We start from the raw sequence: 22,464 nt of genomic DNA, 5'->3' as shown, positions 1-22,464 counted from the left end.
TGAGCATACATGACGCCCCAGCATACAACATCTTCACACAGGTCAAAAACCTTTCCCCAAATCCCAAAACAGACATCACATTAAAAATATACTCATGGTCCACTCTATCAAAAGCCTTCTCTTGATCATCAAATCAAATCAAATATAGCCCTTCGTACATCAGCTAATATCTCGAAGTGCTGTACAGAAACCCAGCCTAAAACCCCAAACAGCAAGCAATGCAGGTGTAGAAGCACGGTGGCTAGGAAAAACTCCCTAGAAAGGCCAAAACCTAGGAAGAAACCTAGAGAGGAACCAGGCTATGAGGGGTGGCCAGTCCTCTTCTGGCTGTGCCGGGTGGAGATTATAACAGAACATGGCCAAGATCTAAAGAGACCAGTCCAAAGTTCACATTAAAACCTCGCGACAAGTCCAACATGTCCCTGATTAAGAGCATGTTGTCCGTGATTGAGCATCCCGGTACACAATATGTTTGGTCCTTGTGTATTATAGAGTCCAGATGGGACTTCAGTCTGTTAGAGAGGACCTTGGCAAATATATTGTGGTCTGCACAGAGCAATTCCACAGGCATCCAGTTCTTAAGTTCACACAAGTCCCCTTTTTTGGCAGGAGAGTCAGAGCCGTCCGACGACAGCTCATCGGCAACTCTCCTACCCCGATGCATTCACGCAACATGCAAAAACAGTCCAGTCCAATTATTCCCCAGAATTTCTTATAAAAGTCCACTGGGAGTCCATCGACCCCTGGTGCATGGCCATGGGACATCTGGGTTACAGCCACTGCCAGTTCATGGGACAACAGAAGAATGTCCATTTCATCCCTCTGTGCCAGAGAGAGCTTAGGGAGCTCTGCAAACAAGACCTGAGCACACATAGGATCACACAGTTCTGCCCTATACAACTCAGTATAAAACTCCACAGTCCGCATCTCCCCTACCACAGAGGTCACCCGCCCATCAGACAGCCTTAGACAATGCATACCCTTGGCTTCACCGCTCTGTCTTTCCAAACCAAATAAGAAAGAGCTGGGAGTGTCCATCTCCTTGAGCATTGAGAACCTAGCTCTTACAAGTGCTCCCTTTGGTTTAACCTGTAAAAACTGCCCAGGTCCCTACTTAATTCAGCTAAATTAGCCTGGAGGCCTACATTGCTTTGCCCCACCATCTCTACCTCCATCTCACTAATACTACGCTTGAGTTCCTCCAATACTCTCCTAGCCTCTGAGGATGACAGAGCTGTATACTGTTGACTGAAGAGCCGAATTTGGACTTTCCCCACATCCCACCATTGACTCATACTCCTCTCTTTGCTGCCCCCACCTTTCCCCAAAAATCTGGAAACCAGAGCAAAAAGTAGCATACTGTAAGAGCTTTACATTAAAGCATCCAATTGGATGCATGCCGAGGCCCTGGTGAAATGGACAGCCAAGCCACGGTTATGTGGTGATCCGAAAAACCCACAGGGAGAATGGTAGTGCCCAACAGCCTATTGCTCTGATTCCTGGACATGTAAAAATGATCAAGTCGGACTGCACTCACCCTAGCCCCAAAGACCTTCACCCATGTATACTGTCTTGTGTCAGGAAGTTTAGTTCTCCAAACATCCACTAGGTCAAACTGATTAATGATGTCCCTTAACACTCCCACTGACACTGAATGAGGCTCTTCCCCATTTCTGTCTTTCGTAAAATCCATTGTGCAGTTCCAGTCCCCGCCGTCTCCTTGGGCGCTACCTGTTAGAATTCCTGTCTAAGACACCCACAAGGAACCCCCCCCCCCCTCTCTCCCTGTGTTAGGCGCATACACATTTATAAAGACAAACCCCATGTTGTTAATTTCTGCTTTTACAACAAGCAGCCTAACCCTACACACCTCCTTTTAGGAGCACATCTTTACAGACAGATCCCGTACAAAAAGGACTGCCACCTCTGCACTAAAATTTGGCACAACACACTTGCCCCCTTCCACCAGAGCCCCCAACTGACTTCATTCACCACATCACTATGCGTCTCCTGCAGAAACAACACCTGTACTTTTTTTTTTTTTTTTTTTACATATTCACCCAACACACTCCTCTTTCCCGGATCTCTGGCACCATTTATATTAAGCGAGCCTATCTAAAGAGTCTCCATAAGAAGTGGGAGAAAAGTCAGCAAAGAAAGAGACCAATAGCATTGCTCAAAAAGCCCCAGTGCCAGAAAGAAACTATTCATCTGAACAGCGTCTGAAGTTAGACCTTTATGCACTATTGTGACCCACTTCCTCAACATAAACCATTTCCTGAGTGAGAGGACACCATGCCCCTCATTTTTCATAGGATGTTGTGCTGATCTTACAAACATTCTCGGATCAGAAAACAATACTTTTTTCCACTTTTCAGGAACCTTGTCAGTTCCCTCACCGTGTACTTTGACCCCCTCCTCTACTTGACTGGCTGTCAGCTCTGGACCCATTGAGGAGGAGTCTGAAAAAAAGGCCCCCTCATCATCCTCTTCCTCAGACTCATTTTCCTCCTCCTCATCTCCATCTCCCATCCTGACCACCTGCCCTTTCTCTCTAGTCGGGGCCTCCCCCCAGCACCAGGAAATGGTTCCTTGGTGCCTTTGACCACCCCAGCCTCTCCCCTCTAACCTCCTTTCTTCTCCCCCTTTTTCCTTTTCCGCTTGACACCCTCCTCCTCCCCCCAGTCTCTTACACTTCCCCACTATACTCTTCTCATCCACTAGCATAACCTGACTAGACCCAGCCTCATCTACACCACCATCTATAACCTGACTAGGCCCAGCCTCATCTACACCACCCTCCATAGCATGACTAGGCCCAGCCTCAGCTACCCCACCATCTCTAGCCTGACTAGGCTCAGCCTCATCTACACCACCATCACTGGTATGACTAGGCCCAGCCTCTGCTGCCTGCATCTCATTGCCCCCTGCACATTGACCTCGATTTCCCCCACTGGCTCTTGTACCCTCACCTTGTCTACTGCCTTTATATGGGCATGCAAAGCTCTTATGCCCCAAATCCCCAAATCCCCACACTCAAAACACCGTAGACTATCTGTGCTGGCAAACCCTGCGTAGAGCCCCTCCCCATGCCTCACTTTAAAATGCACATTTAGCTGTTGCTCATTGTTATTCAGAAACATGAACACTTGCCTCCGCAACGAAACAACATGCTTAACGGCATCTGCCTGAAAACCTACCGACACGAAAACCGCTAGCAAACTTACCAAAACTACTCCACTCTTTCCTGATTTGATCATCCGTATTAAATAGAGTCAAATTTGCGACTACCACCCTGTTCAAATGGGTAGGAAGAGGCGAAATTGGCACCAACACACCCCTTAAAAATATTCCATTAGCAATGAGCCTACCCACCAAATTAGCTCTTTTCATGAACACAGCCATCGCATTCTGGAAGCGGAATGTTTAAATTCAGCTCCTACCTGTTCACCGACCGCGAGCAGAACCTCCTCCACCTTAACTCCATTCTCAGGAACACACCTGAAACCATGCCGTAACTACAGCGTCTCCTCCACGCTAGGCTGAGAAGCCATCATGCACACCACACCTTCCAAACCCCAGGAAACTAAAACTCTGTCCTCTTCCACCCTAACTTTGAAAAAAAAACAGTGGATACCGCTAAAACAAATAGTGCATTAACCCTCCACCATAGAAAATAAAAATTGAAAGAAAAGACCAAGGACATAATCAAGAAAAGAAGTTAGGACAGAGCCCTCCACACCAAACACTCAAACTCCAAAAAAACTCCCAGCATGTCACTGCGAGAGAGAGAGAAGGAGAACTTCAAGCTTCCCTGTACAAACAAAGACACAGGGGAGTGTACGTGAGGTGCTGTTGAACTGGATTCTCTGGGAGGGAAGACACGCCCATGTTGGCGGTCATCTTGGTGACCATGTGACGGCCATTTTTAGATGCTCAATACTGGCTGACGCTCATGTAAACAAAAACCGTGGAGACCCAACAGGAGAAACTATTTGCAAAGAAAGTACATTTACATTGCCTGTAAATATAATTGTTAGTAATTGTTAGTATAATATAATTATGAGACAGGCTTTGTTTGTATTCAGACACTCAAAGCCAAGCCTTTTAATCAGACTAGAATGTTATTTGGAGGTTGGGTTGGGTGCCCATTACTACGGCTTGTCTGTGTGTGTATGCTGCCTGCACTTCATGCCTATTCATTTGCGTTTGTCCTAGTTAAATCCTATATTCCATCCATCTCTAAGACTGGGCAGGGCCAACCATAGGTCTGGCCAGGCAGATAAGTACCCACCATGCTTGCCAGAAGGCACCTTTAAGTATAGAAAAAGGCAGGTACTCTTCTCTATGACTGTCTCGCAATCATTTTGATTATTTAAAATGGCCCAAAACCTCTCTAAAAAGACCTAAAATTCTCTCCTAAAGCCAACCCCATCCCTGGCTAATGTTGTGGTCTGAATTTCTCTCCCACTATCTGCCCATTGTACTAATAAACACACCCCCAGGAGACTGTCTTAACTCTTCCTCTTTTGGCTGCAAATCTGAAGAGGACTCGCTAGTAAGTACATCTGCATGGTCAGATGTCCAAATGTGCTCTTAGCATTTGTGTTCTCTATGATGTCCACATGGAACTCTGTTTCTAATCTATCAGGCTGTAATCTCTTCTACAAATATGGGGAAAACATTCACGCTACTTTCTTCCTCTACAATCTTTCAAAAAGTGAAGGGTGGTTCGCACACACAAATAGACAAAACAGAAATTCATTTTTCATTTTCAATAAATGAATTTCCTTCTTGCTTTTCAGCAGGCATGGGAAAAATTCACACTGATATCTCAGTGTCAAGTGTGTGTAAATGAACCATACTTTCTCCACTTCTCTACCCATCCCTTGGTCTCTGTCTGGAAGTCTCTGCTGTCCTCAGTAGCAACCCGTCAGTCCTGTGGTTCCAAAGACACATGACACATCCCAAATGGCACCCTACCCCCTATATAGTGCATTACTTTTGACGGGCGCTGGTCAAAAGTTGTACACTATATTGGGAATAGGGTGCCATCTGGGATGCTGCCACATATCTTTTTTTTCTTCTTTTTTTACATTGCTGTTACATGCTGCCGTTCCATCATAGACACTGTCCGTGGTGCTGAAAGAGCTGTTGTGGAGAGTGGAGTGGGGGTTGTCCATGGTGCTGAAATAGCTATTGGAGCTTGGGGTGTTGTCCACAGCAGTAAACCACACCTGCCAATAGAATTTGGTTAGATGGATGGTATGGTTGGTCAATGATGTCATCTCGGTATATAATGTGTTGATGTCAGTGACAAGGTCACCAAGATAGATGATGATTCAGGCTTTGCTTTGAGGCAAGGGCTGACTTACTTCCTCTTCATAAATAATAATTGTGCCATAGGATGCACAATTCAATGGGATATGAGTCATGCCTATTGAGTACCTCTTAGCAAAAGTGGAAATGAAAGTAGGCTACTCAATCTAGAGTATACAATGTGATATTAATGTTTTCTTCCAGTCAGTTTTTATTCTCACTGTCCTTGCAACTGGTTTCATAATAAATGAACAATTCATGGCAATCAGTTAGCTAACCAAAATGCCACTATTCCAAATCATATCATATCAAATCAAATCAAAGTTTAGTTGTCACGTGCACCGAATACAACCTTACAACCTTACAGTGAAATGCTTACTTACAGGCTCTAACCAATAGCGCAAAAAAAGATATTAAGTGAACAATAGGTAGGTAAAGAAATAAAACAGTAAAAAGACAGGCTATATACAGTAGCGAGGCTACATACAGACACCGGTTAGTCAGGCTGATTGAGGTAGCATGTACATGTAGATATGGTTAAAGTGACTATGCATATATGATGAACATAGAGTAGCAGTAGCGTAAAAGAGGGGTTGGCGGGTGGTGGGTGGGACACAGCGCAGATAGCCCGGTTAGCCCGGTACCGCTTGCCATGCGGTAGTAGAGAGAACAGTCTATGACTGGGGTGGCTTGGGTCTTTGACAATTTTTAGGGCTGTTCTATTCAAACAGCACACTTCTGGTATGTTCCATAGACGGCTCTGAATGACCCAGCCCTCACCTGCTACAGTCATGTCATTCCGTGACTTGACTGTGTGTGTGTGTGTGTGTGTGTGTGTGTGTGTGTGTGTGTGTGTGTGTGTGGGGGGGGGGGGGGGGGGGGTGGGTGTAGTCCTTTTATGGCTGTCGTTTCCTTCCTGTCCGTCCATTCCTCTCCGCTTCAGTTGAATCAATGAGGAGTTGAGCGCAACAGAGGCAGGCAGTCAACCGCGCGCAACGAGCCACCAGTGCATCTGCTGTTGGTGCGCTTGCAGTCACACACTACAAGCTTTCCATCTTTAACGTGAGCTTTATAGATTGAAATTAAATGAGTATGAAATAACAAAACTGGTTTAAAAAATTACTCAGCGAAAAGGGGGAGTTTTTCTCCAGGTGCGATGGTTCCGCTTTCCCTCCGTTTTTTCTACGAACGTTTTTCTTCCTTCATATCTGCTCGCCCATCAGTGGAATGATCTGGCTTTTATCTTGTGTCGTTTCCACTTCAGCATGGGAACTGCCGGGTCCAAAAGGAAGACTTTAAGGACCGATGCAATTTCTTCTGTGGCCGCAAAAGTTAGGTGAGTGCCCGGGGGCCGGAGCTCCTCCGTAGCTCTCTGATATAATAACTGGAGGGATGCATGGTGCATGTCACGGTGCTGATGTAGACGCGTCTACCGGGCGAAGTAGCGACTCCGCTGAATTGTTCGAGCAGTAATAGCAAACTAGCTGAAACTAAAGTTATAATTATATACAAATGCTAGCCTATAATATATTTGTTTCCCAGTTTACTGCTGTGGCGTTATGTGATCAAATATCTGCTTTACAAAAGTATTTACATTGCAATGATAGGCTAAATCTGCTGTCATAGCTACCTTCCTGTAAATTATATTCCTCTACTGTATTTTATTTGTATTAGGCAACAATGATAATGCATCTTTCCAGGTCCTTGGACAGCATTGGGAATTTGTAACAGCTTTTTTGGCAACAGAACATGCTGTTATGGATTTTTTGGCATCATGGTTTGAGCAATAAGAGTTAGTAAAATAAGCGGTTTAATTGTACACTCCTTATGTACTGTAGACTACTGTATTTTTCTTCAAGCGTTACACTTCCTACTATCTAGCTTCTTGAAGCCCAGTAGCCTAAAGGGGGTTATTAGTATTTTATACTTTTTAGATAAGTTACTTAGGAATGTTTGATCTGATATGAAAAGGCATATGAAATGCCACCAATCAACTGCACACAACATTGAATCCTAAACCCTTGATTGTAAATGGCATGTAGCATGGTTGGCAACAACACATTTTTTGAAATGTTTCAACTGTTTTAAGCTTTCCAACGAACAGGCTCTGGGATCTACAGTGTGCCAGAAAATGTATTCTACACTATTATTTAAACACCAAAACAGCAAGAAACGTGCCTGAATTTGGTCAAATGTTTGTTTTGAAATACCTATAATTGGGCATGACACACCGTGGAGCTAGGAACACAAGCATTTTGCTACACCCGCAATAACATCTGCTAAATATGTGTATGCAACCAATAAACACCAAAACAGCATGAAACCCCAATTTGGTCTTTTTTTTTGTTGCAAGATCTATAATTAGGGCTGACACAACGTTTATGACTCATCTCTAACGCATCAGGTTTGGTGATTATTTTTCCTTGAAGAACCATGAGTCATGCCCTCACACCTTTCACACAGTGCCAGATGTGTCAGGACGCTGTCACTTAATCCTGTGTGCTGAATATTGTAATATTGCAAGATTATGAGCTTTTCAGAAGAACTTGCAGCACCCCATGTCATGTTACCCACAGACTGATCTCACTGTGCAGGCATTGATCGATCTCTCTCTCGCTCTCTCGCTCTCTCGCTCGCTCTCTCTCTCTCGCTCTCTCTCTCGCTCTCTCAGCATAAATCAAACTGATCACAGTGTCAAATACATATTATTGGACTGAGGCCCAAGAGCCATGTTTTCCACTCTTTCTATGACAGATGTCGAGACGTGTTTATGGCTCTTCAGGAAGCAATCCCCCAGAGCTTTAGTGTACCGTTTTACCCGTAGATAGCCTAGACAACCCACTGATGTAATGGTGGTGTGGTATCACATCACTTTTGCCTCAGAATCACAATCACTGACTGATTGGTTGTCAGATGAGTTTGGACCTCGAGTGTAAAACCATTTCATCCCTCTGACTGACAAACAGACCCAATCTCTTCTGCGTTGTGTATTTGTCTCTGAGTCTGAATGGCTGGATTAACTGTTGAGTCCTACTTTTGACAACTGCATCTAGCCAATGAATGGACAAGTCACATCTGCTTAGAAGAATTGAATCCCTTAAAGCTGCCCAAACTTTATTAAACTGATATTTCTTATTTTCTTTCTTTTTACTTTTGGGATTATGTGTGTATTGTTTTGTATTGCTAAGTATTATCACTGCACTGTTGGAGCTAGAAACACAAGCATCTCGCTGCACCTGCGATAACATCTGCAAAAGTAAATGACTGGTAACACTGTTCTCATTTAGCCAAGTACTATATGTGCTTTAGCCACCTATGGAGAGAAATGCCACTGACCCTATTGCAGCTCTGAATATCTGCAGAGACTGAATGCTGAAGGTCACTTTCATTTTTATTTTTTTATTTTTTATTTCACCTTTATTTAATCAGGTAGGCTAGTTGAGAACAAGTTCTCATTTTCAACTGCGACCTGGCCAAGATAAAGCAAAGCAGTTCGACACAAAACAACACAGAGTCACACATGGAATAAACAAACATACAGTCAGTAATACAGTAGAAAAAGTCTATATACAGCATGTGCAAATGAGGTAGGATAAGGGAGGTAAGGCAATAAATAGGCCATGGTGGCGAAGTAATTACAATATAGCAATTAAACACTGGAATGGTAGATGTGCAGAAGATGAATGTGCAAGTAGAGATACTGGGGTGCAAAGGAGCAAAATAAATACAGTATGTCGATGAGGTAGTTGGATGGGCTAATTACAGATGGGCTATGTATAGGTGCAGTGATCTGTGAGCTGCTCTGGCAGCTGGTGCTTAAAGCTAGTGAGGGAGATATGAGTCTCCAGCTTCAGTGATTTTTGCAGTTCATTCCAGTCATTGGCAGCAGAGAACTGGAAGGAAAGGCACCCAAAGGAAGAATTGGCTTTGGGGGTGACCAGTGAGATATACCTGCTGGGGTGCGTGCTACGGGTGGGTGCTGCTATGGTGACCAGTGAGCTGAGATAAGGCGGGGCTTTACCGAGCAGAGACTTGTAGATGACCTGGAGCCAGTGGGTTTGGTGACGAGTATGAAGCAAGGGCCAGCCAAGGAGAGCATACAGGTCGCAGTGGTGGGTAGTATATTGGGCGTATATGGGGCTTTGGTGACAAAACAGATGGCACTGTGATAGACTGCATCCAATTTGCTGAGCAGAGTGTTGGAGGCTATTTTGTAAATGACATCGCCAAAGTCGAGGATCGGTAGGATGGTCAGTTTTACGAGGGTATGTTTGGCAGCATGAGTGAAGGATGCTTTGTTGCGAAATAGGAAGCCGATTCTAGATGTAATTTTGGATTGGAGATGCTTAATGTGAGTCTGGGAGAAGAGTTTACAGTCTAGCCAGACACCTAGGTATTTGTAATTGTCCACATATTCTAAGTCAGAACCGTCCAGAGTAGTGATGCTGGATGGGCGGGCAGGTGCGGGCAGCGATCGGTTGAAGAGCATGCATTTAGTTTTACTTGCATATAAGAACAGTTGGAGGCCACGGAAGGAGAGTTGTATGGCATTGAAGCTCATCTGGAGGTTAGTTAACACAGTGTCCAGAGAAGGGCCAGGGGTATACAGAATGGTGTCGTCTGCGTAGAGGTGGATCAGAGAATCACCAGCAGCACGAGCGACATCATTGATGTATACAGAGAAGAGAGTCGTGCACCAAGTAGTTCTGACAACTAACCCGTGTTACTCAGGACATATCTTACCACACATATTATGTATGTACTGCTAGAATGTAGGTAAAACATTAAGGACACAGACAGGACACTGTCTCCTCTGTTCTGTTATTTTCTATTGTTAATCTTCCTTGGCTAGACTAACGCAGGTTTCATCAGTAGAATGGGCTAGACAGGAGTGTTGCAGCGCAGAGCAGACACAGGACTAAGGGTGGTTTCAGCCCCGAGGTCCATCCATACCCCCAAGGTAATGGACTGATCTGTGCAGTGCAACAAAATATTGATGCGTTTGGCCGGGTAACATTGGAATACGTGTACACTTGACTACACTGGGTCTTTTAGTAGAATTCGGAGGAATATTATTGCAAAAGGTGAATTGATTTATCTTTTCTCCCAAAATGTATTTAACCTGCTGTATATTCTGAATCCTCCCGGCTCGTTTCTCATAAGACCCATTTTGTCTGTTTAATATCTCCCAGTGCAGTGTGAGTTTAGGGCACATAGGGGAGAGATATTTGTTTTTCTAAATGCCAGCCTAAATCATTCCCTGATGGGACCGCTGCTCTGCTGCCTCTTCATCAAGTTGACATCAGCAGCATCATTTCTTTAAAAAATCAGTCTGTTTTGATTTGTTCACATATTTATTTAGCATTTGTTCAAGTTTACATCCCATATTAAACATTAATTGTCATGACATAAATGTTTACAGAGATTTGATTTGTAAGGAAACTATGATACAAATACGTGTTGACACCATCTGACATTCACTTTAATGTTTTCAGCGGCCTTCTACTTTTGGAATCCTATGTCTAAAACAGTTGAGTATAGCACTCAATAGAACTCCTGAAGTGTTGACGTAACGGTTGAATCTGTGGTACAATGTAATTTCATGGCTTCACTCATCATTCCAGGCAGTGTGCAGTACTAACCACAGCAGGGACAGCACAGTGGAGATCGCTCCATCACAGTCACCATTAGCCCGGTTTGGTTATTACTGCACTTCTAGGATTCTACATCCACATTACAAGCCTGAAATGCTTCTGCTGCCATGGTATAAATATGAGGAATAGCTGGTTCAACAGCCTATAGTTGTATTCCGATAGGATACAGTACATTGGTCTTCGGGTGGGTGCGTCCGAACTTGCACCCTATTCCCTATATAGTGGAATAGGGAATAGGGTGACGTTTGGCCCACCGCATTGGTATTACTCAGTCACAGTGCCCTAGGGCTGAACCTACAGCCACATCTGACAGAGGGGTAATTGTCTGCTTGACACCTAGTGTTTATTGTCTGAATCTCAGGCCATCTCAGTACCAATGTTTCTTAATTAAGCCACCAGCCTTTTCACCCAACCCAAACCTCTCTCTCTCTCTGTATGGCAGGGATTACAGTGCAGAGGAGAGGTATCTGCTGTAATTACTCAGATTACAGCCTGTAGAGCGAGGGAGGCTGCCTGACCTCATTGATCTGAGTAATTACACCCATGTCACCGTTGCTCCGACGGCAGGCGGAAAAGCTGGATGGAATGCAGGATACAGCGGGTCAGGAACTAACACTGAATACTCATTGTCTGGGCGGCTACGGCGCTCATGATTCTCATGTTATGCTTAGTCGGGCTGAGCCTGCGTCCCAATGGCACCCTTTTCCCTATACAGGCCTTGATCAAAAGTAGTACAGTATGTAGGGAATAGGGTGCCATCTGGGATGCAGACTGAGACTATCTGCATGTGGTCAAAATACACATTAACTCTACTAGGCGTTAACTACCCAGTGATTTCCTACATCTGGTGTTGGTGGTTTAATCCAATTACAAAGCAATATTTCTTACGGACTCTGACAAACATTAATTTAATCACCTAACAACCACAGTGTAGAGAGTGAGACTGAGAAAACAGCCAGCAGGGACTTGGGAAGCCTTCCAAATCAGAGATTTCCATTTGACTCCCCGAGACAGGGAACAAGCGAGGACAAGAAACTAAGGCGCTAAGTGGTCAACTTGATGTTTGTTGTTTCAACTTCATTTCACTCGATTTGGTGTACTTGTATTGGAGAGAGAACAGAGTTCAGAGGAGAAGACGAGAGAGAGGGACTGAGGGAGATGGAGAGAGAAAGGTAAGAGCGGGAATGAGGAAGATGGGCAGTCTCAGAAAGAGAGTGAGGGAGACAGATAAGGTACATATTTGGGGTGTCTCAGAAAGAGAGAGTGAGGGAGACAGATAAGGTACATATTTGGGGTGTCTCAGAAATAGGTCATCCTCTCAGAGAGATGATCTGAGTGGTGAGATTCAGTGGCTGAGGAGGAATACACTGTGCCCCTCTTTTACCAAATTACTCTGACATGTAATTTAAGAGCCTCATTTGGTGTCCCTGAGACACTCTTGTTTTTCACTGAGACACCCAGGGCCAGAACACAGAAGGCTTGCTCCTTGACACAGATAGGAGAGAGGCTTCAGACAGACACATCCAGGCACTATCTCATGGAGCTGAACTCTACTAGTTTCTGTCTTTCACAGATTATTTTAATATCATGTATAGGGCCAGCATTCCTTCCTGACAACCTGATGAGGAACAACTCTGGGCCCTAGTTATAGCCTATATACCCTATAGCTTTGAACTAGGGCCTGGAATTTTTCCAGGTCAGGTAACCATACTCATGTCCTCGATTAGGGCCCCTCATGTATTTGTCGTCCCAGCTCTCTGCACACATCAGTGTAATGCCTTTACATTGCACCCCACTGTATGTACTGTATATATCCCCAGGCACAGCGGCTTGATGTATAGGCTTGGCTACCACAGTGGCTTGATGTATAGGCTTGGCTACCACAGTGCCTTGATGTATAGGCTTGGCTACCACAGCGGCTTGATGTATAGGCTTGGCTACCACAGCGGCTTGATGTATAGGCTTGGCTACCACAGCGGCTTGATGTATAGGCTTGGCTACCACAGTGGCTTGATGTATAGGCTTGGCTACCACAGCGGCTTGATGTATAGGCTTGGCTACCACAGCGGCTTGATGTATAGGCTTGGCTACCACAGAGGCTTGATGTATAGGCTTGGCTACCACAGAGGCTTGATGTATAGGCTTGGCTACCACAGAGGCTTGATGTATAGGCATGGCTACCACAGCGGCTTGATGTATAGGCTTGGCTACCACAGCGGCTTGATGTGTAGGCTTGGCTACCACAGCGGCTTGATGTATAGGCTTGGCTACCACAGCGGCTTGATGTATAGGCTTGGCTACCACAGCGGCTTGATGTATAGGCTTGGCTACCACAGCGGCTTGATGTATAGGCTTGGCTACCACAGCGGCTTGATGTATAGGCTTGGCTACCACAGTGGCTTGATGTATAGGCTTGGCTACCACAGTGGCTTGATGTATAGGCTTGGCTACCACAGTGGCTTGATGTATAGGCTTGGCTACCACAGTGGCTTGATGTATAGGCTTGGCTACCACAGCGGCTTGATGTATAGGCTTGGCTACCACAGCGGCTTGATGTATAGGCTTGGCTACCACAGTGGCTTGATGTATAGGCTTGGCTACCACAGGGGCTTGATGTATAGGCTTGGCTACCACAGCGGCTTGATGTATAGGCTTGGCTACCACAGTGGCTTGATGTATAGGCTTGGCTACCACAGAGGCTTGATGTATAGGCTTGGCTACCACAGTGGCTTGATGTATAGGCTTGGCTACCACAGTGGCTTGATGTATAGGCTTGGCTACCACAGCGGCTTGATGTATAGGCTTGGCTACCACAGAGGCTTGATGTATAGGCTTGGCTACCACAGTGGCTTGATGTATCGGCTTGGCTACCACAGCGGCTTGATGTATAGGCTTGGCTACCACAGCGGCTTGATGTATAGGCTTGGCTACCACAGTGGCTTGATGTATAGGCTTGGCTACCACAGTGGCTTGATGTATAGGCTTGGCTACCACAGTGGCTTGATGTATAGGCTTGGCTACCACAGTGGCTTGATGTATAGGCTTGGCTACCACAGTGGCTTGATGTATAGGCTTGGCTACCACAGTGGCTTGATGTATAGGCTTGGCTACCACAGTGGCTTGATGTATAGGCTTGGCTACCACAGCGGCTTGATGTATAGGCTTGGCTACCACAGGAGGTTGGTAGCATCTTAATTGGGGAGGGCGGGCTCATGGCAATGGCTGGAGCAGAATAGGTGGAATGATATCAAACACAAAGTTTTTATGTGTTTGATGCCATTTCATTTGTTCCGTTCCAGACATTATTATGAGCCGTCCTCCCCTCAGCAGCCTCCACTGTTGGCTACAGTATTCATGTCTGACCAGGCCACTGTTTACATGAGTGTGTTTATTCCCTTATACCCTACAGAACCAAAGAGATAAGCCAAGGTACAGTGGCTTGCAAACGCATTCACCCCCCTTGGCATTTTTCCTATTTTGTTGTCTTACAACCTGAAATTAAAATAATTTTTTTGGGGGGGGTTTGTTTCATTTGATTTACACAACATGCCTACCACTTTGAAGATGCAAAATATTTTTTCTTGTGAAACAAACAAGAAATAACACGAAACAACTGAACTTGAGCGTGCATAACTATTCACCCCCCCAAAGTCAATACTCTGTAGAGCCACCTTTTGCATTAATTACAGCTGCAAGTCTCTTGGGGTATGTCTCTATAAGCTTGGCACATCTAGCCACTAGGATTTTTGCCCATTCTTCAAGGTATAACTGCTCTAGCTCCTTCAGAGTTGGATGGGTTCCGCTGGTGTACAGCAATCTTTAAGTCATACCACAGATTCTCTATTGGATTGAGGTCTGGGCTTTGACTAGGCCATTCCAAGACATTTAAATGTTTCCCCTTAAACCACTTGAGTGTTGCTTTAGCAGTATGCTTAGGGTCATTGTCCTGCTGGAAGGTGAACCTCCGTCCCAGTCTCAAATCTCTGGAAGACTGAAACAGGATTTCCTACAAGAATTTCAGAATTTCAGTTTTAGTTGGGTGGGCTATTTACAGATGGGCTGTGTACAGGTGCAATGATCGGTAAGCTGCTCTGACAGCTGATGCTTATAGTTGGTGAGGGAGATATAAGTCTCCAGCTTCAGTGATTTTTGCAATTCATTCCAGTCATTGGCAGCAGAGAACTGGAAGGAAAGGCGGCCAAACGAGGTGTTGGCTTTGTGGATGACCAGTGAAATATACCTGCTGGAGCGTGCGTTACGGGTGGGTGTTGCTATGGTGACCAGTGAGCTGAGATAAGGCGGGGCTTTACCTAGCAAAGACTTATAGATGACCTGGAGCCAGTGGGTTTGGCGACAAATTTGAAGCGAGGGCCAGCCAACGAGAGCATACAGGTCGCAGTGGTGGGTAGTATATGGGGCTTTGGTGACAAAACGGATGGCACTGTGATAGACTACATCCAATTTGCTGAGTAGAGTGTTGGAGGCTATTTTGTAAATTACATCGTCGAAGTCAAGGATCGGTAGGATAGTCAGTTTTACGAGGGTATGTTTAGCAGCATAAGTGAAGGAGGATTTGTTGCAAAATAGGAAGCCGATTCTAGATGTAATTTTGGATTGGAGATGCTTAATGTGAGGCTGGAATAAGAGTTCAGTGTTAACAGACACCTAGGTATTTGTAGTTGTCCACATATGCTAAGTCAGAACCGTCCAGAGTAGTCATGCTAGTCGGGCGGGCAGGTGCGGGCAGCGATCGGTTGAAGAGCATGCGTTTAGTTTTACTTGCATTTAAGAGCAGTTGGAGGCCACGGAAGGAGTGTTGTATGGCATTGAAGCTCGTCTGGAGGTTTGTTAACACAGTGTCCAAAGAAGGGCCAGAGGTATACAGAATGGTGTCATCTGCGTAGAGGTGGATCAGAGATTCACCAGCAGCAAGAGCGACATCATTGATGTATACAGAGAAGAGACTCGGCCCGAGAATTAAACCCTGTGGCACCACCATAGAGACTGCCAGAGGTCCGGACAACAGGCCCTCCGATTTGACACACTGAACTCTATCTGATAAGTAGTTGGTGAACCAGGCGAGACAGTCATTTGAGAAACCAAGGCTGTTGAGTCTGCCGATAAGAATGCGGTAATTGACAGAGTCGAAAGCCTTGGCCAGGTCGATGAAGACGGCTGCACAGTACTCTCTTTTATCAATGGAGGTTATGATATCATTTAGGACCTTGAGCGTGGCTGAGGTGAACCCATGACCAGCCCGGAAACCAGATTGCATAGCGGAGAAGGTATGGTGGGATTTGAAATGGTCGGTGATCTGTTTGTTAACTTGGCTTTCGAAGACTTTAGATGGGCAGGATAGATATATAACTTTAGAAAGGCAGGGCAGGATAAGTCTGTAACAGTTTGGGTCTAGAGTGTCTCCCCCTTTGAATCTATAGGGATCTCAGACGATACGAAAGAGAGGTTGAACAGGCTAGTAATAGGAGTTGCAACAATTGCAGCAGATAATTTTAGAAAGAGACGGTCCAGATTGTTTTGCCCAGCTGATTTGTAGGGGTCCAGATTTTGCAGCTCTTTCAGAACATTAGCTATCTGGATTTGGGTGAAGGAGAAGCGGGGGGGGGGGACTTGGGCAAGTTGCTGTGGGGGGTGCAGAGCTGTTGGCCGAGATAGGGGTAGCCAGGTGGAAAGCATGGCCAGCCGTAGAAAAATGCTAATTGAAATGATTATCATAGATTTTTCAGTGGTGACAGTGTTTCCTAGCCTCACTGCAGTGGGCAGCTGGGAGGAGGTGCTCTTATTCTCCATGGACTTCAGTGTCCCACATTTTTTGGGAGTTTGTGCTACAGGATGCAATTTCTGTTTGAAAAAACTAGCCTTTGCTTTCCTAACTGACTGTGTATATTGGTTCCTAACTTCCCTGAAAAGTTGCATATCGAGGGGGCTATTCGATGCTAATGCAGTACGCCACAGGATGTTTTTGTGCTGGTCAAGGGCAGTCAAGTCTGGAGTGAACCAAGGGCTATATCTGTTCTTAGTTCTACATTTTTTGAATTATTTAAGATGGTGAGGAAAGCACTTGGTGAGGTGAGATGGTGAGGAAACCAGGCATCCTCTACTGACGGGATGAGGTCAATATCCTCCCAGGATACCCGGGCCAGGTCGATTAGAAAGGCCTGCTCGCTGAAGTGTTTTAGGGAGCATTTGACAGTGATGAGGGGTGATTGTTTGACCGCGGACCCATTACGGACGCAGGCAATGAGGCAGTGATCGCTGAGATCCTGGTTGAAGACAGCAGAGGTGTATTTAGAGGGCAGGTTCGTCAGGATGATATCTCTGAGGGTGCCCGTGTGTACGGATTTAGGGTTGTACCTGGTAGGTTCATTGATAATTTGGGTGAGATTGAGGGCATCTAGTTTAGATTGTAGGATGGCCGGGGTGTTAAGCATATCCCAGCTTAGGTCACCTAACAGTACGAACTCTGAAGATCAATTCACATATGGTGTCCAGGGCACATCTGGGGGCTTAAAGTGGTCCTATGGACAGTTACTCCAATCTCCGCTGTGGAGCTTTGCAGCTCTTTCAGGGTTATCTTTGGTCTCTTTGTTGCTTCTCTGATTAATGCCCTCCTTGCCTGGTCCATGAGTTTTGGTGGGCGGCCCTCTCCTGGCAGGTTTGTTGTGGTGCCATATTCTTTCCATTTTTAAATAATGGATTTAATTGTGCTCCGTGGGATGTTCAAAGTTTCGGATATTTTTTATAACCCGACCCTGATATGTACTTTTCCACAACTTTGTCCCTGACCTGTTTGGAGAGCTCCTTGGTCTTCATGGCGCCGCTTGCTTGGTGGTGCCCCTTTCTTAGTGATGTTGCAGACTCTGGGGCCTTTCGGAACAGGTGTATATATACTGAGATCATGTGACACTTAGATTGCACACAGGTGGACTTTATTTAACTAATTATGTGACTTCTGAAGGTAATTGGTTGTACCAGATCTTATTTAGGGGCTTCATAGCTTATTTAGGGGCTTCACATTTTCCGTAAAAAATGTTTTAGAATTTTTTGAAATAATCATTTCACTTCACCAATTTGGACTATTTTGTGTATGTCCATTACATGAAATCCAAATAAAAATAAATTTAAATTACAGTTTGTAATGCAACAAAATAAAACGCCAAGGGGGATGCATACTTTTGCAAGGCACTGCATTTTCCCTGCTTTTACAGAACATGCATTTAGGGTTTACATAGTACAGTACATCTCCTTTCTTCAATTCTTTTCTCCGCTTTTTTTCTTTAATAAACCTCTCATCCTTATCATTCCTGCTTTCTATTTATGTTGTTTAAACACATCTCCCCCCTGTCATCGTCTTCCTGTTTCCCCGGCCCACTCGTCTCCCCCCTCCCTTCGCTCCCCTCGTCACATGGCTGAAAACATGCAGGAATCTTTGCTCATAAAAGCACAATACAATCTGCCAGACAGTAGAGCAGACAACTTGAGGGCAGAGCAAGGCAAGGCACACAGACGATACGTCCAAAATGACAACCTGTTCCCTATATAGTGCACTACTTTTGACCAAGTCACTGTAAGGGGACTAGGGTGCCATTTGGGATGGAGACAGAGAGATACATGGGGGTGGTACACTTCTCCTATCTAACTATGCCACTCTTCTCTCTAATGAATGTCATAATACTTCCCCACTGAGTTTTCTTTTGTGGTTTTTAATCGATGTTCAAAGTGCTGGGGAAAAAAGAAATGTATTAATATGGTGGCTGTGTAATTGGCTTACGCTTGAATCTACATACTGTCTCTGGTTCTCTGTGGACTGTCCTTGAGAAGCAGAGACATTAACATTTACGGAGCATAAGGAAGGAAGCCACAGATATGAGTTGAGCCATAGAGCTCCTATAATTAAGGATTTTATATATAATTCTATGAGTTGGGGGAAGTACATGATGGAATGGGTTTACTGCTGTTGGGCATGATTGCAATGCAGGCTGGACTAGTATCAGCGAAATATCAGTTGTTGTTGTTGTATTGGACCATATGTAACCGGTGTGAAATGGCTAGTTAGTTAGTGGTGTGCGGTAGTAGCATTTCAATTGCTGACGTCACTTACTTGAAGTAGTTGTTTCCCTTGCTCTGCAAGAGCTGCGGCTTTTGTGGAGCGATAGGTAATGATGCTTCAAAGGGTGACTGTTGTCGATGTGTTGAGAGGGCCCCTTGTTCAAGCCCAGGTTGGGGCAAGGATAGGGATGGAAGGAACACTGTTACACATAGTAGTTCCACAATTGGCTCCATGACAGTAGCTAGTTTGTCCTCTGGAAGTGGTCGTCTTGGATGTGTGTGGTCCTCCGCATTACCTTTATACACAGCACTTTAGAATGTTTATAGGAATGAGTGGAGAGCCAGAGAGATGAAAGTCTCTCTCTCTCTCTCTCTCTCTCTCTCTCTCGCTCTCTCGCTCTCTCGCTCTCTCGCTCTCTCTCTCTCTCTCTCTCTCTCTCTCTCCCTCTCCCCTCTGCTGCACTTGCTACTTCATATTTAATTAGTTAGAGTGTGTGTCGTAGCAGGGAGGGCGGCATTTCAGAGCAGCATCCACACAGAGATGTGTACAGACTGCCCAACACCAGCCAGCACAACTCACTGACTGTGGGAATGTGTATTGCTGTAGGTGTGTGTGCGTGTTTGTGTGCGTGCATGTTTGTCTCTAGCCTACATTATGTGCAGTATGCGTAGCTATGTGGGAGTACTTGCTATAGAAATGTGTTTGTGTGGGAGAGTTATTAAACAACATAGTACAGCTGACCATGTTATTTTCTGTTGCCAATTAAGAGAGTAAGAACAATAGAACAAACACAAAATTACCCTGATGATGTGTGTGGTACAGTACATGTTGGGCCATATTATGTAGGATGAAAGCTGGAGAAAGAATTGCACACATCTTTTGTTTCATATTGCAAATCCATCCCCAGACCCAGTGAACCACAGGGGAGATGCAATTTATGACACATGAAATGTGCTTTTTTGTTTGATGAAGGTATAGATTGAACTCATGTACATACTCAGCCTCCCATATCCCTCTTTACACTCTCCATGGCAATTCTCCCCTCCCGCTGTCTGTGTGTGTGTGTAAATGTGAAAGGGTTTACTCCCCTACTGTACTATCGCCACTCATATGTGTGGCCCTAGAGCCGCGTACAAGAGCGAGGAATCATATCAAACCGGTCTGGAACACACCTGCATATTGGATTTCACACTCAACATAATGGTTTCGGCACGTGTCATGAACATGTTCGGAATGTATAGATAGAACACCAGCGTCAAGAGACCTCGAGTAGTTTCGGTTGAAGAAGACAGTTCCATAGGGAAATCCGAGTAAAACCAAGGTACTAACCAGGTTTCCGTTCAACCTTTTTATGCGGGTAAAGTACATGTCAGATGAAAAATGTAATGACAGGCCTAATTTCCAATTGTCGTCAAAACAAAATACTCTAGACAAAATACGCTTTTTGTGACGCTTTTATGCGCACCACTACGACTAATCGGGAAAGCATGCAGTTTATTAGGCTACAGATTAAATAAATAATTATGAATTTATCAGGGTGGTGAAAGTGCAAGGTGATGCGCTTGATGCTCCTTTCCAATAAATATCGAGGGTCTTATTCTGGTGACTTGATAATCGATGCTTGGCTGCGGTTTGATAAATCATCTAGCTCTTTTGCCCATAATAATAATCTCATCATGTAGGCTGGAGCGCACGAGCCAATAGCAGAGTGTTTTTTTGTGGGAGTTGAAAATTGGATGGAAACCAATTTAAACATATATTTTTTATCCGGTACATGGGACTTGTTTAGCAAAAGTTTTTTTTTTCTTCGCCCTACGTCATCAGCACCGTGTTTGAATTGCAACAAGTCAATTTGATACAAACACGTCTCTGTTGGGAAAATGCGCATATTTTGGAATATTTGCATGAAAATTTGTTGCCAATTGGATGGAAAGCTAATGAGACAAATGTTCAGGTTATTCAATTATTTGGTGGGACAATCATAAAACACTGGTTACTTCCAAAATGACACCTTATTGGTTAAAAGTAGTACACTATATAGGGAATAGGGTGCCATTTGGGATGCTGTTATTGAGTAGGAGATGTCTTGGTCTGGTGAGTGGTGAGTCACTCTCAGTTGGAGTCAGCAAGCTCCCTGTGAGAGACAGACAGGCAGGCAGCCTCCCAGTGAGAGGCAGACAGACAGGCAGCCAGTCAGGCTCACGGTGAGAGACAGACAGGCAGGCAGCCTCACAGTGAGAGGCAAACAGACAGGCTCACAGTGAGAGTCAGGCAGCCAGTGGTCCAGTGCTAATCAGAGTGTTGTGTTGTGCTTCTCTTTGCAGAGCAGCCAGAGCTTTCGGAGATTACCTGTCTCACACACACCCTGAGAACCGCAACGGATCAGGTACTCTATCAGTGTCCAGCCTCATCTAGTACATCCCATAACATGGCTTCACATATCCTATAACTTTCCTCTTCGCATGGCTTCACATATCCTATAACTTTCCTCTTCGCATGGCTTCACATATCCTATAACTTTCATCTTCGCATGGCTTCACATATCCTATAACTTTCCTCTTCTCATGGCTTCACATGTCCTATAAGTTTCCTCTTCACATGGCTTCACATATCCTATAACTTTCCTCTTCACATGGCTTCACATATCCTATAACTTTCCTCTTCACATGGCTTCACATATCCTATAAGTTTCCTCTTCACATGGCTTCACATATCCTATAACTTTCCTCTTCTCATGGCTTCACATATCCTATAACTTTCATCTTCGCATGGCTTCACATATCCTATAACTTTCCTCTTCGCATGGCTTCACATATCCTATAACTTTCCTCTTCGCATGGCTTCACATATCCTATAACTTTCCTCTTCGCATGGCTTCACATATCCTATAAGTTTCCTCTTCACATGGCTTCACATATCCTATAAGTTTCCGCTTCACATATCCTATAACTTTCATCTTCGCATGGCTTCACATATCCTATAACTTTCCTCTTCGCATGGCTTCGCATATCCTATAACTTTCCTCTTCTCATGGCTTCACATATCCTATAACTTTTCTCTTCACATATCCTATAACTTTCCTCTTCACATGGCTTCACATATCCTATAACTTTCCTCTTCACATGGCGTCACATATCCTATAACTTTTCTCTTCACATATCCTATAACTTTCATCTTCACATAGCTTTACATATCCTATAAGTTTCCTCTTCACATGGCTTCACATATCCTATAAGTTTCCTCTTCACATGGCTTCACATATCCTATAACTTTCCTCTTCGCATGGCTTCACATATCCTATAACTTTCCTCTTCGCATGGCTTCACATATCCTATAAGTTTCCTCTTCACATGGCTTCACATATCCTATAAGTTTCCGCTTCACATATCCTATAACTTTCCTCTTCAAATGTAACCCACCGGC

The 22,464-nt window shown here is 44.7% G+C and overlaps 1 protein-coding gene across 1 annotated transcript in view; it reads left to right on the top strand.

The window, feature by feature from the left end:
• The first annotated feature begins 20,241 nt into the window (after positions 1-20,241).
• LOC120062917 (NMDA receptor synaptonuclear signaling and neuronal migration factor-like) overlaps positions 20,242-22,464 on the top strand; it is a 41,910-nt gene continuing 39,687 nt past the window's right edge. Inside the window, exons 1-2 of the mRNA XM_039012977.1 lie at positions 20,242-20,276; positions 21,366-21,427. Of these exons, the coding sequence (XP_038868905.1) occupies positions 20,242-20,276; positions 21,366-21,427 (97 nt within the window). The remainder of the gene's footprint in view (positions 20,277-21,365; positions 21,428-22,464) is intronic.

The sequence above is a fragment of the Salvelinus namaycush genome, chromosome 18 (genome assembly GCF_016432855.1).
Source record: "Salvelinus namaycush isolate Seneca chromosome 18, SaNama_1.0, whole genome shotgun sequence".
Classification (NCBI taxonomy): Eukaryota; Metazoa; Chordata; class Actinopteri; order Salmoniformes; family Salmonidae; genus Salvelinus; species Salvelinus namaycush.
The sequence above is the reverse complement of the archived record's forward strand: the minus strand, read 5'-3'. Positions and strand labels throughout refer to the sequence as shown.